The sequence below is a fragment of the Amblyomma americanum genome, chromosome 1, assembly GCF_052857255.1.
Source record: "Amblyomma americanum isolate KBUSLIRL-KWMA chromosome 1, ASM5285725v1, whole genome shotgun sequence".
In the NCBI taxonomy this organism is placed as follows: Eukaryota; Metazoa; Arthropoda; class Arachnida; order Ixodida; family Ixodidae; genus Amblyomma; species Amblyomma americanum.
In genome coordinates this window covers 315,648,372-315,666,765 of record NC_135497.1, presented here as the reverse complement: position 1 = coordinate 315,666,765, position 18,394 = coordinate 315,648,372, and the positions used below count along the sequence as shown (strand labels likewise).

At 45.5% G+C, this 18,394-nt stretch overlaps 1 protein-coding gene across 4 annotated transcripts in view; it reads left to right on the top strand.

Moving 5' to 3' along the window:
* LOC144115378 (uncharacterized) overlaps positions 1–18,394 on the top strand; it is a 96,022-nt gene that overhangs the window by 71,066 nt on the left and 6,562 nt on the right. For all 4 annotated transcript variants that reach the window (XM_077649744.1, XM_077649743.1, XM_077649746.1 and 1 more), the window contains 3 exons: positions 4,179–4,281; positions 4,524–4,597; positions 7,164–7,276. In XM_077649744.1, the coding sequence (XP_077505870.1) occupies positions 4,179–4,281; positions 4,524–4,597; positions 7,164–7,276 (290 nt within the window). The remainder of the gene's footprint in view (positions 1–4,178; positions 4,282–4,523; positions 4,598–7,163; positions 7,277–18,394) is intronic.

The window sequence follows — 18,394 nt, the reverse complement described above, 5'->3', positions numbered from 1 at the left end:
CAAGTAGGCCCCATTCCTCCCATGTATTTTAGACGATGTTCGAGACTCTTTTTCCTGGGTACTACTAGGGTCAGGGCAGTCACACTGGTATCGTAATCAGCTTTTTGTGTTCTCATTACTGAACCGGAATAATTATTTAATATCTGTTTTGCATTTTTTGTTTGTTTCTTTACTGGACCCTACCAATTTCCAAGCCAGAATCAGCAATAAACATCCTGTGAAACAAAATTCCTTGCATTAATTTTTTATAATTCTGGTTCAGCAGACTTTTCATCGTCTTTGTTACATACCAGGCAAAAATGTCTCCAGTGCTCGTGGTTCCTGAGAAAAAGGGTCAAGTTTCAAAATTGTTTTGACATAATTGGCTTTTAAGTTAAAAAACCGGCTTCATTACAAAATTACCCTGAACAAATGTGCATTGATAAACGATTTCAATAGCTATCAGCCAGGTAGGAATCTACGCAATCACAACTTCTCTTTTATTTGCTGCCTTACTTTCTGGGCTCCTTTTGGTGATGAGCTGTGTAGCACTTTCCGCAAAGTGGTCATTGGCGGTCGGTTTCAAACAGCCACTTCATCATGTGTATCACTCGAAACACCAAGTTACATCGAATTGTCTGTTTCGGCAACACACCCATCATTAAAAGTAAGCAAAGTGTTCATCATAGATATTTTCAGCGTCTAAATACCAATAAACAAATTTTGCAGCACGCTCGCGAAAAAAAAAAAAAAAACGTGCAATACTCATTTGCGTTTTCTATCTTCCCATGGAGGTGTTTTTTTCTTCCTCAACCAGTGATAGCTGCGGTCGGTAAGCACTTTTATCTCGTCTGCGTATGCTGCTGACAGCAAGAGTTTTGAAGAACAAGAATTCATGGTAGACTCCAGCCATCACTCAGATGCTGTGCCCTACGCCGGGCGGCGTTCCCAGTATTCAACAACATGATAGTAAACATAGGCTGGTTGGCGCAGATTCAATGCTTACAGCACAAATTCTTCAGCGTTAGTCATTGCAGTAACTGTATCGCACCGAAGCAGGGTAAGAGTAAACAATGCACTCGAAGAGCAAGCAATGCTAGTTGAATAGTGTCTAGAGCTAAACTTGGCTCAAAACAAAATGGTGGGAAGCTTTTTGCTGTTGCCAGATAAGCACTGATAATCATTCTAATCCTCAAGAAAATTCGGCTTATCTGTTTTCTTATTTTTTTTGTCAACTCAGGAGAGCTACATATTACAGATTAGCAAAATGGGTCACGGTTCGCAACCACCTACATTTCTAAAAATGTCATTTTTGTGTCAGATTTTTTTCCCACACAAATGAGACATTGGATCTTGTTGTTTGGAAAAAAAAACGAAATTTCATACTGCGAAAAAGCAAAAAATCAATTTTTAAAAATTTTAGCCTACCCTGTTCTCTTAAGAAATTGACACTAGATGTAGTGTGCAGTGAAAAGTCTCCATATAACTCTGATAATATCAGCGACCAAAGCCTCCAGAATGTGCAGAAAGTGGCCTAGAGACATAGGCGTCAGGTCTGCCATTGATCACCTTATTTGACTTCCATACTTTAGTGTACATGTCGAACTTTCATCTCCATAAGTGTGGTCTGAAGCTACCAGCTAATAAGAGCTATTGGTTTCGGTTATCTCACACAAGTCTTGGTGTGCTTATGGAAAAAAAAAAAATTAGAGTAAGTGGCAGTACAGTAGACGTTCGTTGAGACGAATTCTAGGATACAATGAACAAAGTGATTTTTCTTTGGTTTCCAATAGGACTCAATGTAAAATTAATCCACTTGGGATGAACTGTTTCGCATGACCTTCGGTTAAGATGAACTTTCGCAGCGACTGCGAACTGCAGCGGCCTCACGCAATGGCATTCACGGGGCGTCCGTGTGGCACTGTCAAGAGGAGAAAAAAATATACATACAAAACGCATTTACCTGATAAAGTGCACTCCCACAAGATGGCTGCTGCACAGCTTCACGCAAAACTGCGGGGAAGCCATCTTGGCGGAGTGCCTTTCTTGCCGGTATGGAGAAGGTAGGGCACTCTAGTGCCTACGCTGGCGCAGAGGACTGACATGTTCAAGTGTCTGCTTCATGCTCGTGTCACTTGCCACACGTTGCCTTCCACAGGCCAAAAGGCGCGTGTGCGCAAAGTGCATTCACTCGTTTACTTGGCGCTTTAAAATTCCGGTGCCGCATTTTAAATTCATTATTATCAACTCATTTAAACTCTCTTTGTCAACTTATTTTCAACGCATTATTGTAGTGCACAGATGACCAGATAGTGCCACCGCATGCATTGCCTGCTGTGTATGGAAAGGCACGTGGTGTGCTTGTTGGTGGCTTTGGTAATAGTTATGCAGCAGAAGGAGCAAGTTGGACTCAAGGGTACCCTGTAGGGCACCTTCAAAGTGGTTGGAGGAGGATGAAAAGCAAAAATGAGAGGACACTTAAGCTGCGCCTTAAAGGTGCACTAAAGACAAATCTGAACTCGTCTTTCTACTGCGAGAAATCGATCTACATGTTCCCAGCATTCTTAGAAACTTCGAATAATTTTCCTGTACGGCCGGTTTCCATAATTTAAATCGTCCCGGCTCCTGTCTTTTTTTTTTTTTTTTAAACTCAACGTTGAAGGTAGGAGGAGTCAGCCAACGCGTGGAGTGTCTTTCAGCCAGCCCCGTGGCGGCTTGCTGCTCTGCCACAGGCGGAGTGATACGTAAATCAAAGAGTCCACGCGTATTTTTATTTCCGTGGGCGTAATTTGCAGCTGTGTTGTCTGCGACTGAAACTAGTTATTCACAGAAGCATTAAAAAAAACAAAAAAAAACGAAAGAGAAGCCGCCACGGGACTGCCTGGAAGGCACTCCACTCGTTGGCTGACTCCTCTTACCTTCAGCGTTGAGTTAAAAAAAAAAAAGATGGGACCCGGGACGTTTAACTCGATTTAAATTAGGGAAATTGGCTGCACAGGACAATAATTTAAAGTTTCTAGGAATGCTCGGAACGTGTAGATCGAGTTCCTGTGGTAAAAAGACAAGTTCAGATTCCTCTTTAGTGCACCTTTAATGGTATGCGTGATAGTGTAGTGGGTTAATACCCATATATGTAGAATGTCACTTCTCTACTCTACATTCATAGATCCCTGGGAGTCTTCATATGCCTCCTGGCGCAGCAGTTAAGCGATATGCTCCTGCCCTGCATTGGCAGGTGCTCCTAGTGGTGTGCCTTGTGGAGCCCAGGTTGACATTCCCAAGCGACCAATCATTAGGTGCCAGCTGCCATGCCACCTGCCAAGTAGAGGTGGCCCACCTGCCTCCTAGGTTGCTCCCTGGGCACCACCTGCCAGAGTCATGCTCGTGATTTTTCTCTCACAACACCTACGCTGGTGCCGACACCTGATTTTCTGGACAATGAGGCTTTTAACACTATTGCGTTAAATAACGAGCCACCGCGATGGCTCAGTAGTTATGGTGTGCTCAGCTGCTGACCCGAAAGACGCAGGTTCGATCCCGGCCGCTGTGGTCACATTTCGATGGAGGCGAAATGTTTTAGGCTCATGTATTGTGCAATATCAGTGCACATTAAAAAACCCAGGTGGTTGAAATTTCCGGAGCCCTTCACTACGGCGTCCCTCATAGCCGTATTCGCTTTGGGACATTTAAGCCCCCATAAGCCATAGGCAGAAAAGAAAAACTCATACCAATAGCAGCCATTGTGGGACATAGTGAGAAAAAAAGAAAGATAATGGAAAAAGAAAACTAGACCAATGCCATTTTCACGTAGGATAATGTGAGCTTGTTTCATACTCTGTCTTATTGTATACTGCAATAAATGCTGTGTTAACAATTACCATCTATCTGAAAAAGACAATTTTGTTTACTTTTTTCATGTAACATATAAATGGACACACCTAGCATGCTCACATATCTTTTTTTAGGGGCATTTCTGTTAAGTTGAACTTCTGGCAAGACAAGCAGATTCCAGTCCCTTCAAGTTCCTCTTAAAGGGAGTCTACTGTATTTCATAGGCATCAGGCTGACTGCATTGGTAGCACAAAACATGAGCATGAACCATATGGTTGTAACCTGCACTGCATTGTTTATGTGTGTGTGATACGTGAATTGAAGTCTCAAGATACGTTCCTCTTTTCTTTTTCGGGTGATTGTTCCAGTGTCATTGACTTGCTGAACTTATTCGAACATCCATCTCAGAGGCTGAGACAGGAGGTCACTAGAGTCTTGAACTCCTTTGACCCAGCAAGTGAATACTGGCAGGTAGGTAACCTCATTTGCTCTGTATGCATGCAAAGAGCAACTGTAAGTACAACTTTACTGGTGAATAATAAATTGGATTTCCGATTCTGATAGGGGCTTCATAGGAGTTAAATTTATTGACACCTTGGTGACTAAAATTAAAACAGTTGCTGCATTTCAGCGTGCTTGAAGCAGTAAAAATGGCCTGAAAATCTCTCGAACAGTGCCTTAGGTTTTGAGTTGGAATATTTTTTCTTCCTCAGTGTGTGTCCGACGATAGTGACACAGAGGATTTACAATCCCTGGAGGAAGATCTGGCCAGGCTGCATGCACAAAGGTGATTACTGCCTTCAATTTTCACTGAGGGCCTTCTCCCAGGCATGTAGTTCGCCTTGTGAGTTTAGTGTTAGAAATCGCAGCTTAAGACAACCCTTATTTGTCTTTTAACTGATTTGATAACTAATGTGGACAGAAATGTTTAAGCAGATGAAAGTACATGTTCTGTGTTAAATGTGCCAAACGTTTTGTGTTATACAAAGCAGTGCATGACTGAGTGGTTTGGGCTTTGCATGCTTTGTGTTGCAAAACAGTGCCTTTGTAAGCTAGTTGTGAACATCCTAAAGAACTTGTGTTATTGAAATACTAGAGTGATGTATGAAATTTAGCACTGTTACACATCTGAAAAAATGAACTGCCAGAAGTTGACGCATTTACATGTAATTTCATATCATTAACGCGTTGTGGCCTGAAATTTTTATCCACTTTGCGGCTGTTCCAGTTCGGAGCTGTTTTGCCAATTTTGTTTATGGAATGTTTATTTTTGATATCTTCTTATGTGCCGAAGTCTTCAGACGATATTTGGACAGCGTGTGGTTTAACAGATGGTGCATCATGCATTGTAAGGAAAACGTGCACAATTCCGAGCGTGGAAAAGCTTGTCGGGCTGTGCCCAACAGCATTCCGGAATGGCCATGTTACATTATTGGACCCAACTAGGGACCGTAAAAGCAGAAATGTCCCTTGATGCTGCGTACAGAGTCGATCACACTTGTCTAGAGCGCTCGGGCGGTGTGCTGCGGAGCAAATGAAGTGAGATCTTTTTGCAGCTGCTTTGCTAGCGGTAAGGCGCTGCTGCCTGTGCGGTTCACGTGTCTATTCTGCTGCTCTCCAGCGCAGCCATTATCAGTGAAAGTCAGTACCTGCTTTAGAATTCCGCTTCATTTCCCCCGGATGGCACCTGTCGGGCACTCTAGACAAGTGTGATCGCCTCTGTACAAAGGACCGTAACATGGCCTGACTAAGCCTTGTCTACCAGCCGTCGACGATATTTGCTATCGGCCGCGCAGCAGGGAGCCAAGGTCAGCTGTGCACCAGATGAGACACTGATTTGGGCGTCGCTGGTATCTTTCGTTTTTCTTTTTAGGCTTTGCACTGTTCCGGCACAAATGTGCTTTCCCCTCTCTTCCCTCTGCGTGGTCATGTGCCAAAAATGCGCAGTCATCACGAGCTGCTTGCTCTGTTGTGGCTTCACTGCTACAGCATCGCTCCTGTGAAGGAGGCCGCAGAAGGCCTTACTATTTTGTAGATTTTGTAGCAGTTCTCCTTTGATATTCATGACAGTGGGCAAACAGTACACCACAGCGTAGTTGCGAAAAATCGGCATTGCCGCAGATGACCATTGCTTATCTTTTAATCAGTTCAACTTGCTGCTCTGCTAAACTGTTTTTGAAAGGTCTACTCTCCCTCCTGTAAACTATGTGGTCAACATGCCACTTTATGCCACATACTCTGGGCTTGCCCTCATGACTCCCCTTCTCGGGGTTTGCAGCTTTCGAATCCAGACCAGTGGGAGGCCGCATTGCTCAGTTCCGACTCGTACACACAGATCCGGGTTGTGACAAGAGCCCTAGAAGTTGCCGAACGCCACAGGCTCATGGCCACTTGATGGGGCCATAACCCCACACCATTTGCTACTTTTGTCGACGAAAGTAGTTAATCCTCCTCCTCCTCCTCCTTGAAAGTTTTTTTGTAGTCATTCGACTGTCAGAGCTTCGAATAATTTGGACCTTTTTTCCAGTCTTTTGAGGTCCCAATTAATGTGGCTTTACTGCTCTTGGGAAACAAATGCATTATTGATCACTTTTTTTCAGCCATACAAACAGTCGGAGAATTGTGGTCGAGTGAAGACATCAATGCCTTTCACTGATATTTTATCTTGTGCTATAGAATTTAACCGCACTTGGATGATGAAAGAGATATGATTTGCTATTTTTATGTATAGATGTCCATAATGCACAGCACTAGTCTTGGGTCATATTAAGGTGCATTTCTGATAATTGACGAAAATCTCTGGTCCCTTGAAGTTTGAATTAATGAGTATAGTCTACTATAACCATTTTAGTCATGTTGGCTTGAGTATGCAGAACCATCAGCCTATGCAATCAGTTTAGCTAACATAGCCAACCTAAGCTAAGCAGGTGGATACCCTGGATCACAATGGGTACCACTTAAAACTTGCCTTCCAATGTTATGAGGAGGAGGAGAGAGTTTTTAATGAAACAGGAGAGGTCTGCCTGGTTGTTGACCTGACATGCTACTCCAGTTCCAATCTTATGAAATCGTCACAAATTATACCTCAGGGAATAAAAGTGGCCTCATGTAAGGTGTCCTTCTCATGGAGCACCTCATGTAAGGTGTTCTTCTCATGGCATGAGCAGTGCATAGGGTCTGGAGAAACTGAACTTTCTGGAAGCAGATGTATTACAAGGGCAATCGTCTTTATTTTCTGCCACAGTAGAGCCTGTAGGATATTTGAAGTGAATTAATCTTGTGTTGGATTCCCGATGCTTGTATGTTTACAACATAAGTACAGGGTCATAATTAACATTGCTTGGTCCTTGCAGGAAAGAGCTGCTCCAAGAGTTGATGATGACTTCGAGTAATGATAAAATTATGGATGAGCTCTCCCGGATCGAAGCAAGGATAAGAAAAGTTGAGGTGCTAATGTCTCGAAAAGGTGAGGATGAAAAGGAGGTTATACATTAAAGCATCTTTGCATAGCCTTCTGGTTGGGCTCTGTCATTATATTGTCATCATTGTGAAAAGACAGGATGTGCTCAAACTCCCTCATTGATTTTTTTTTATTTGTAAATAGAAACATCTTGCTAATTATCCAGCAGCTCAAAAATTGCCACTTTTTTCTCAGGGCCTCACCAGAGTGCGGCCTTTTCGTCTTTTTCACTTGTGGTGCAGCAGGCTTGGCCAGTTTTCTCTGCCTCTCTGCCCATTTGTGACGCTGATAAAATCCTTCCAGCTTACTGTCGCTGTCTCTGCAGTGGTATACTAATTTCACTGGAAATGACACCATAGCAGTACATAGAAATGGGTGCAGTTTGGAGCAAAATTGTGTGCCTTTTGCCATACTTTGGGCAGCTATATTTGTTATCCAACATTTAGCAGGGTTTAGTCGTCATCCTTAGAAACTGTGTCAGGGGCACTAATATGTGTGTTCACTCGACAAACCAAATGAGTTTGTATTCTTGGGCTGTGCATCATGTGACTCCACCTGTCTGTACCAGTCACATCTTGTCCTCTTATCTGAAAGGGTAGGTTACTTTTTTCACCCATTTTTCCAGTGCTATATATTGCAGCATAGAAGTCTGTAGACCCCCCCCCCCCCCCCTTTCTTCCTCCTCGAGACTGAATCACAGCATGCGCGCAGCGTAAAGCAAGAGACGCGTAATGATGCAGTCGAAACGCCTGCAGTCCGAGGCAAATGGAGATCAAATGTGATGAAACAGCTCCCCATCCTGCCTTCCATACTTGCATGTGGCTGGTTGATTTGCGGAAAACTGAATTGCCAGCAGCCCTGTAGTTTCGGATTCTGGTGTGAAGGGAGGTTACCGGAAGTTTGCTCTCGCGCTGTCTACGGCCCGTCAAAGAATGCGATCACCAGTGTGAGCAAGCTGGATAATTGGTGCACAATGTAAGTTTTTGTGATTTGCAGTGATTTGGTTAGAAAATTAGTTTTCTGTAATGTAGAATGTAAGAATTTGTGTTTATGGCTTGTACCCACAGGGTCATAGAGTGCTTTGCAAGACATTTTTGGCTATTGTGTGGACATTTTAATGAATAGATATGACATTTAGCATGCACTTACTAAGAAGCATTGCTGCACTTTAGTCATATACATTGGAATCCTGATTATAAAACTTACATGTGCTGTGCTAATCTATCACACAGTTTGTGTTTTGTATAATGGGGGAAATACCATAAAATTGGCACATTTAGTATATGCACCCTTGCCACTGCACGTTAAGCATGGGCATTGATACCGTATTTACCCACATAATGAACCCACTTTTTTCGCAGAAAACATGACCTCAATTTTGGGGAAAGGTTCATTACACTGGGAAAGAAAACGGTTGACACATTTTTGTGAGAGTTGAAATTTCATATTGTACATCCACCCGCTCCCCCAACCCCCCACCCCCACCCCCCATGCATCCATCATCAACAAATCGCATGATCAGCAGTTCATGTCACAGGTATTCAGAATCATTTGCTTCTAAATTTGTTTGCTCAATCACAATGTGATCCGACGATTTTGCGATTGTTGATGGCGCCACGGCCAATCGTAGCAAGATAAGCATGCTTATGTGAGGTACGCATTTTTTAGGCAAAGTAAAAAATCTCGCCAGGACGGTTGTGGGTGTGTAATGTGATTGTTTAAGCGTTACCTGGGGTGTGAGAGGGGTTAAGCATTTTCACTCCCAATCTCGGACTCGCCAGATCGCTTGGGGATCTGAAGGTCCTGCTTCCTTCATAGCAATTAAGTGTAGAGCATGTTTTATAACGTCTTCAAACTGCTATGCTCCGGTCTGGTGCTCAAGTTGCAAGATGCTTCAGCCAGCCTCTGGATACCGTAAAGTCTGATCCTGTTGCCAGTTTTGCCACCAACACAATAATTTATATTAAAATGAAGTTATGGTTGATTCCCATGATGCCGGCAGCAGTTGAGCAAGTAGAAAAGCAGGCCATGTGAGAACTGCATATTACCAGCAGCTGCGGTTCACACGTATGGAATGCAGTTTCAAACAATCATCCAAACTGTCGTTACAGCAGGTAATGCGCCAGGTTGTGTCATTTTAGTGTTTGTTCATGTTCCTGCCTTCATATAGATGTCTAATAACTTGGGTAACATGAGATCTGTCAAGTTGTGTGTTGCACTGTTCATTTGTCTGCCATTCCTTGTGTTTGTTGTGTTCTAAGTATCAGTCAAGCATAGTTTTTGTACAATGGTTTAGGCTTGCATTTGCTTGAGCTTTTAAGGGACATTAGTCATAAAGGATAATACTGCGAGATTCTAGAATGGAATGCATTATATTCCTGTACAGTTATGCTCAGTGTGACCTGCAACAAAGCAACAATCAATCTGCTTGGCAGCAGTGAGGCATGATGAGAAATTCATCATGGGACAAGTGCAAACACAAAGAGGCCTCTACTTTTTTTGTTAGCATGGGCATCTCAAAACCTTATCAATGCGCACATGGCCAGCAAAGAAAACTTGTATTTCTCCACATATCCCACATTTACTCGCGTAATTTGTGCCCTTTTTTTCCTAAAATTAAGTCGTCAAAAGGGGGTACGCAAATTACGCGGAGGTTTCGTGAACACGTCCTAAAATACTCTATCATAAAGTCATAATGCACAATGTATATGGTATATTGCCACATATAAATCAGCCCCTCAACTCGCAACACTGCTGGCCAAAAAAAAGTCTACTCCAAATATAAGTCAAAGCATACTCTCCCCCACCCCAGACCCAGGTTGTGTAGGTCCCCACATGATGGCATGACTGTGCGTGCACAGCTCAAAACAGTAAACGCTGGAGGATACAGTCACAGAGCCAGCAATTAGAGGCAAATGGAGATACAAGCCCAATTAAAGTGCACCCTCATATGCGTCCCGGCTGAGTAGCGGCAAACAGAACAACCAACGGTTCGGTAGTTCCGGATTCTGGCACGATGCATGCTTCATTGGTTACCGGAAGTTTAGTTCCTGCAACTGTTTGTATGGGAAAGCGACCGCCGGCACGAGTGAGCCAGGTAAATGACACTATTGGCTTTTCTTTACCAGAACTAATTTACAAACAAATTACCAGCTTTTTTTTTTATACTACTCACTCAGCTTTTGCAGCCGCATGCGCCGATGCGACTGAACCGATCTCCCCCCTCCTTGTGCACACCCGTATAGATGCTGTTGTGCTTGTGCAGCAGGGAGCGCAAAATGTACTAGTGAAGCTTTTCTTATATAAACCTGGGTAGTAAATTAGGGGCGCACAAATTATGTAAGTAAATACGGTATCGCTGGTCGTAATGGGTGTGATGATGCATATGAGGCTGCAGATCCCACCCATAACATTATGAGGACGCAGTTCTTACCTTGGTTTGTGTGCACCAGCTTACAGTTTGTGTGCCTCAACCATTCCCTAACATCCTGTTTATTGCCCCAATGCTTGTAAGTTAAAAGCCCTTATCGATGTAAAACGTTGGCCATACTACCTAACAACTGACACTTTTGCTCATCCTGCACCTGCTTGTTTTGGCTACTCTTCGTATACTACCTCGAGGTTCCCAAAAGTTGTGCATTTCTCATGTCCTGTGGCAGAAGAAAATGAGCACCGTGACTAAGGCCCCTAGTTTCCTGTGTGTCTGCGAACAATCGCGGATTTAAGCATTCTCTGTGGAATGGTGCTTTAGGAGCCACACTCTTTGTTTCTTGTGGTATTGTGTTTATGGATGTCGGTAGGAATAATATACAGTAAAACATGTTTAATTCGAAGTCATTGGGACCGGGGAAAATATTGAATTAACCGACCACAGCAAAAAAAAGACCCAAGCAAAAAATTTCGTTGCGGACTGGACGAACTTTTCCGCATAAAGTTCAACTGTCCAGCTCGTAACCAATGCTGGCCAAAGAGAAAGTTGACTCCATATGCTATTAAGTCTACGTAACGGCCCCCCCCCCCCCCTCTCACACACACACACGCGCGCACGCACGCTCTCTCCCCTTAATCCTGCCGCCGCATTTTCTTTTGTAGTTTCTCGACAGATGGCATCACGGCGCGCGCGCAACTCAAAGCAACAAACATGTAATGATGCAATCACAAGGACAGCAGGCTAATGAAGCCAGTGGAAATAAAAAAGTAAAAAGCGGCTTTCCAGCTTGCCTCAACACTAACATGTGGCCCGGCTGACTGGTGGCACATTGAGCTGATTTGCATAAAAATTAGGTTTTTTTTTTTTGCCATGGAGCCCTATGTGTCCGGCCAGGAATGGACTCCGGCACGGGGCACATACCACTTGGCACTTCACTTAACTAGAATAATGTCACTATTCTTATTTTATTTTACGCTGTTTACTCTCTCATCATATCTTTTAAATTAAAATTTTGTGTGCTAAGATTTACACTGTTTACTCTCTCATCATATGTTTAAATTAAAATTTTGTGTGCTAAGATTGATAATTGCAAAGTTTTCTTGAGTGTAGAATCCTAAAAGTTGGCTTTCAAGGTCAGTCTTGCTTTGCCTTGGGTAGTTGAGTGGTTGAAGGAGTTGATATATCTCCAATCATGACACCGTATTTATTCGAATCTAAGCCGATAGTTTTTTTCAAATAATCGTATTCCAAACTTTAGGGTCGGCTTAGATTCGAGGATTTTAAAAAACACGCCAGTTTTTTATTGAAACTGCTTAGTATGGTGCATAGCTAGCGCCATCTAGAAAAGTCGGTATCGCAGCCGCTACTAGCCGTGCCAGTAGCCAACCGTACATAAGCGAGGTCGCCATTTTGACCTGTGTCGTGTCGGCCGCACAGAGATAGAAGCATTTAGGAGGCGAAACTCTCCTCTCTCCCGCGACCGGGAAGAGTCAAAGGTGCTGCATGCTTCTTTCGGCCTCCGCCCGATGTCGCCCTCGTCAGGTTCCCGGCGACGACGGCCGCTCCCACCGCCGCTAGCATTTCCGCTCTTCCGCTGGAGAGCATTTGCGCGGTTATCATTTTCTTCGCAATAATCATGCTGCCCTGACCTACCATGTAGTAACACGTGGGTTTATAGTACGGGATGCAATCTACGTTCGAATGCCAACCGTTGAAGGGCCTGCGGCTCGGCGCTCTTCCACATAATGGTGGGGAGTGCCACGCGATGGCTACCCTCTTGCTTGACAGTCGTGAAGGGACAAATAGAGCACATGAATGATTTTAGCTTTGTGCACTTACCTTGAGGGATGTAGGGACCACGAGAGACATGCGTTCTAAGAAGTTTGCTCTGAAGAAGTAAAAGATGAAGAGGTGAGCGTATGCTCCCGGAGACAGCATCGGTCATAATTAAGGCAACACGTACACCCATAGCCTGCTGATTAATGTGTCCTGTTCAGCCCGATTAAATCAATAAAAAAAAATTCAGCACCTGGCTGTTCTCAAATCCCATTTTAAGGTGCAAGTAGTCCATCATTACACTTTATAACTTCTTATGGCTTCATGCCAATTTCTTTGATTTGTTGCTTTCAATTCAGCAAATTGTGAAATCTACACACAAGGTAGGACAAATGAACAATATACGAAGGCATAGCATTTATTCACATTGCCTCCGAGGGGGACACACCACATGAAATGTTTGTGAAAAGCATTGCATTGTATACAAATGTATTTACATATGTACATTGAGGGCGTCAGCTAATACTGTGACAATCATTTCTATCAAAGTTTTGTTCCTATGCCGCTTTCCATAAGTCTTCCACAAATAGTTAAGACTGCAGTCGCCGTTTCTATGCTGCGCTTTGGTGGTGCGCAGACGCCTGTTACTGGGAGCTTCTTGAATTTATTGTGTAGCACAACTCACACAAAATGCTTGATGTTTCACACGGTCTCGGTCCTTACAAATTCATGACATTTTCTTTTCTTTTGTTGTTTTCTCAGTGTCCAGTGTTTCCCCATTGCAACGTTGCCTCATACACATTGCGACGTAATAGTGCAGAGTCTTCGCAGTAGCGTCATTTTTATGTTCATGGCAAGGGAACGCTGCATGAAAGGTGTCCAGAACATGGTCGATGGTGCGCCAAAGCACATCGCAGTCATCGATATTCTTCGAAAAAAGTCTTCTGCGCAGCAAAGAAGGTTAAACAGTTTGGTGTTAGGGTGCACGAGTCTTCTTTCAATGTTGGCACTGCAACAGAAAGAAACGCTCTACATTTTGAGCAGGAAAACATTTTTGTTAGTTTCCTAGTCAGGAACCCTATCACTTAATATAAAACTGCGTTCACGACGTTCGCATCGTTGTTGTCGCTGCGAAACACCTCATAGCACTCCCATCCTTCGGTTTCAATGATGCCGTCCAACTTCTCTTATAGCTCATCAAGTGGTGATCGTTCCGAATCGTTCTTAAAAATTTCCCGAAAGCAGAAAGATTCAGTACCGGTCCTTCTTCTCAGGCTTCGCAGTTCCCGAACTTAGGTGGCTTCAGCAAGCTATACAAGCTTAGCATCCGGTACAGTTGAAAAAATGTAGGCATATCAGGATGGTCGTTCTCACCTGCAGCTTGACGAGTTTTCCCGAAGAATCGTTTGAGTGGATCTTGATATAACTTCGCAGTGAGGACGTATCTGAACCTGCATTCACTGAGCAAATATTGTGCCAGGTCTAATGTTGTCAACATCGTAACTCGCAGGCCTTCAGCAGTTGACTGGGGGAGGAACATATCTTTTGTTATCAGTCCACTTCGGAGGTCACTTTCCCGCGCGTTCAGCCATTGCAGGCTTTCCGTAATAGAGAGGTTGCGATTTCCATTGCGCACTCCTTCACCTGGATGACGCCTATTTATGGCATCAAGCAAGTCGTTCATTCTCTCTGTGAAGGCGATGGTTCCAGCACAGCTTTAACGGCATTCAGCACTTTCAATTTGCTGTAATATTCGATTGCTAATTCCATAGATTGGCTGAAGACTTGCGTTGCAAGTGTTACACGCATCAAATTCATGTGTGATGGGTATATATGATGGTTTATTATCTTAGGGCACACCTTGAGACCACCAGCGTTTTTGCTTTCTTCCTTGTATATTGCCGTGTAATAAGTCCAGTATACCCACTCTCCATTAACTTTCAAGAGTCGCTGCTTCAGCAGCCTGCTTCTGACCCACTTGAAAATGTGCGGTACGTCAGAAAACACGTAGACTTTTCTCTGCTCATTTAAGGGATGCTCAAAGAAACGCTTAGGAGCCTCAAGTTTTCCGTCTGAGCCTAGCTGGGTCCACGTTTTCCTACTGGTGCTCGCTCTGTCACAATACCATCGACAATGGCACCATCCTCTTGGATAACCAGCTGGGTCAGAACTGTGCCTTTCGTGGCTCTTTTTGAGGCAAACATGCCCACTGGCTGCGCATAGTTTTTCCCAAACGGGCAAAACATGAAAACAAGTCCATGATTCGCCAGCGCAGAGCTCTCTCTACAGCCTTCTCCGTGATCACCGAGGCCAGTGTACGTCAGCGTTGTGAAATTGACACATTTTCTTTCTTTGGCCTGTATTTCATCAAAGAGGAGCATTCCATGTCTTTGAAATTCTGATTTTACTTCCATTTTTTTCTTGAGTGCCTCAAAAAAATTAGTATCAAACCTGCACTTCATTCCTACCATAACAATGTATTTTCTTATGGTTCTAACACAGGGCAAAGGCAGTATGTTGTTCTCCTGAAGAAATCTGTAGCCCGATGGAGTACGGATATGTAGAAGGCACAGTAGTAGCCAGTTGTCACTTTAGCGCCTACCGTGTTTTGACGCGGCCTTTGCAGCTTCTACGTACTCCGTCAGGAGCATGCGATGCTTTTCAGGAAGGTTCGCCTTCTGTGCCAGGTCTCCAATTTCATTTTCGGTTAGTGTTTTGACGTGCCCTTTGCACTTAAGTAGTTCAGTCTCGAGCGCTTCCTTCCTTTTTTGCAGCCTCATCTTCGAGCGGTAGCAGGCAGTGCGTTGTTTACGTAGTGTCTCTAATTTTTCTTTTTTCAACTGACTCAGCAGAAGTCTTACGTGTGACTGTTGCACTCATCTTTCTTTTCGCCCCTTGTGGACTCGTAGCGTGTTTCATAACGTATGGCATGATGAACACTGAACTTCTGCATCACTGAGAAGGAGGGGGCACCTATTGTGCCTCCAGAATCCAGTCTTGTCTACAAAGGCGCATTCCAGTAGAATTCCAGGAAAATTTTGCTTCGCGGGGTCACCTCGACATTCCCGCTTTTGGTTAAATGTTTCCACCATGCTTGAGATGTCTAGTGCACCCACGCCACCTACATTCTCCATTTTGGCATCAACTGGGATAACAGTGCAGCTCACTTCGCGCTCAAGGACACAGTGGCTCACCTTCATGCCTGCTGGGCACGCAACTAGTTCAAGACTTTTGTTCATGAAGTCTGGTGTTGTTGGCATCTTCTTCAGTTGGACAAAACAAACAATTTCAATTCCCTCCATGCTGATATCGTGGCGATACCACACTGGGCCAGGCAATGTAATTTGCGTATTTTTCAGAAGTTTGCTCACCGACCATGTCACCGTTGATGAACTGCATATTTGTGCTTCTGTCTCAGATTTCACGTCCGTGAGAGCTGGAACTAAAGCGTTGCATGCTTGACCTGGAATTATGGTACTTCGGGCGTTTAGTTGACTTGCTTGATTGGCGCTCACATTTGCAGAAGATTCAGGATTTGCATGCCGAGAGAGAGGAATTGTCGCATGCTCGGAAGAACCACTCATGAAAGACGATACCTGATGCTCTGTCTCTGAATCGTCAAAGTTGAAAGCATTGGCAATATCCCAGGGCTGATCATCCAACACTTCCTTTTTCGCCCGCTTTGTTCTCTCCTCGGGACTCGGTATCTTGGCGGGATTTCGGTGGCTTCCATTTTTTTCTTGCAGACGACAGGTAGGGAGGACATCCAGGAAAAATGCATGGAACCGCTTCAGGATGTAGTACCGGTTTCTTTGGCTGGTCTAGAATGACTACACCTCCAAGCTCTGCGTAATACTTGCTACGCTTGATCATATCACTTGTGAAGTGCTTCTCGCAGACGTAGTCAGCTACTGATCCTTTCTTGGAATCGCCCTAGCCCATGTTTCCAATCGCTGCTGGTCACTGGGAGCCTTGAAGGAGATGACGCTTTCTTTGCAGGACTTGTATCCGCTATTGCAATTCGGAACAAAGCACTTACGTCCCATCGTATGCTATAGCGAGGCAGTAAGAAGTATCTGGTCCACGGAGATTAACCAGGTCTCGAGCGCGAGCACTCTACCGCGCCGGCCACACAGCTTCCGGAGACTAGAGAACGGTACCGCACCTACTGTTTCGAGGGTGTTACGTGTTACAGAGTATTGCTTTCTTTCTTTTTTTGGGGGGGGGGGGGGGGGGGTGGGGGGTTCTTGTCTTCCACCAGCAGTGTGTGTCCGACGCTGCTAAGAGATTTGTCGAAGCTCCTCTGCAGGGAGGGGAGGGCATTTTACAACCGTCACTGCGCACAGGCAGGGCTGTCTTTCTCGCTGTTCTCAATGCAGTCTGAGCGGGGGACCCATTTTGAACCGAATGCCCAAATTAAAGAGCCTGACTTCTCAGGCTTGACTATAGCTGCCATGAACCTCTCCACGACAAGATGAAAGAGGCCGCGCTGTGACACGAAGCCATGTTGGTGCGTCCAGAGCCCAATTAGCGGCGATAGCGTTGTGGCGCTCTTGCAGCTAAAGGGGCAGGGGAGATAAGGAACCAGCTGGGCTTGTCCCTAGTGGGATTCGACGCACCTTGCAGGGAAAGTACAGCGTTTGGAAACTTGCTTCAAGGTCCCTCTGGCCGCAAGGGATGAACAGGGAATGGTACAATGTTTATGAAAAAAAAAAGTGTGATCCTGTCCGTGGGCTGGCAAACATAGCCAAAACTAGAAAAGAAACACGACGTCTACGCCCTTAGCCGCCGTTCTCCCTGCAGACCGGCTGGAATGGTAACATTCTTGATACCCCATCAGCGGCCCCAGACCACAAACGGGGGGGGGGGTTCCCTGTAACACCGCGCAAAAGTGTTCTCACGCTACTTTCTTTTGCCCCGCCGTCCCGAAACCACGCCATGCACCGCTGTGGGGTTGACTTGGGGAGATATATACACGTTCTTCGCACTCAATCGCGGCTGACACGGTTCCAAGCCGCCCGGACCCCACCCCATGATCGCGTACGCTACCGAGCGCACGCCAACCACGGCGGGCCTTGCTCTGAGGGAACAAAGGAACGACACATTGGCTGACACAAACAGGCATTTATTGCTACAGCAACAATAACGCCAGCTGGCAACAAGGTACACTAATGAATCGAGGTCGTCCGACTCACCAGCAAGGTTCCGAGCGAATGTTCGCCCGCGCTAGGGCAAGGGATATATACTCCGAAGGCCGGACGGGACGATATACGGGAGCAGGTCTCCCTGTTGCTTCCTCGCCCCGCCGGCGAAGAGGGGAGCCGCGAGCGACACGTCGGCGCGACTTGCGCCGACGATCCCAGCCGAAGAGCCCCATCTCCTGCGCGCGGGCTTCAGCAGTCTCCCGCACAGCAACGCTGGCGCCCTCTCTTGCCAGTTAATGCAACTGACAAGTGAATGCGTTCATCCTCGGGGTGAGACTGCTGCTGCACATTGCCTCGCGGGAAAGCAAACACGGGCTGCAGGGCAGGTCCCCACACCATGCACCGCATTGCACCATGCACCGCAGTGCCTCGCGCTGCCCAGGCGGCCACCACGCAGGAGCACCATCTACCGCGTGCCACGGAAGCCGACCTCCCTCCCTCTCCTCCACTGTGACGCTTTCTGTTTGCCCGCCCGGGCTGCAGGGTATGGAGTTGCGCCTCCTAAAAGCCTTCTATCTCCGTAGTCGGCCGTATCGGTGTACGGCGTGCTGTTGTCGCGATGGCACCAAGCAGGAGATGCCACTACAGTGCCGCTTTGAAGCGAAAAGTTGTGATAGCCGCAGAGGCATCGTCGAACCTTCAAGCCGGGCGGGACTTCGGTCTCGACGAAAAAAACGGCCGTCGTTGGAGGGGACAACAACAGCAGCTTTTTGC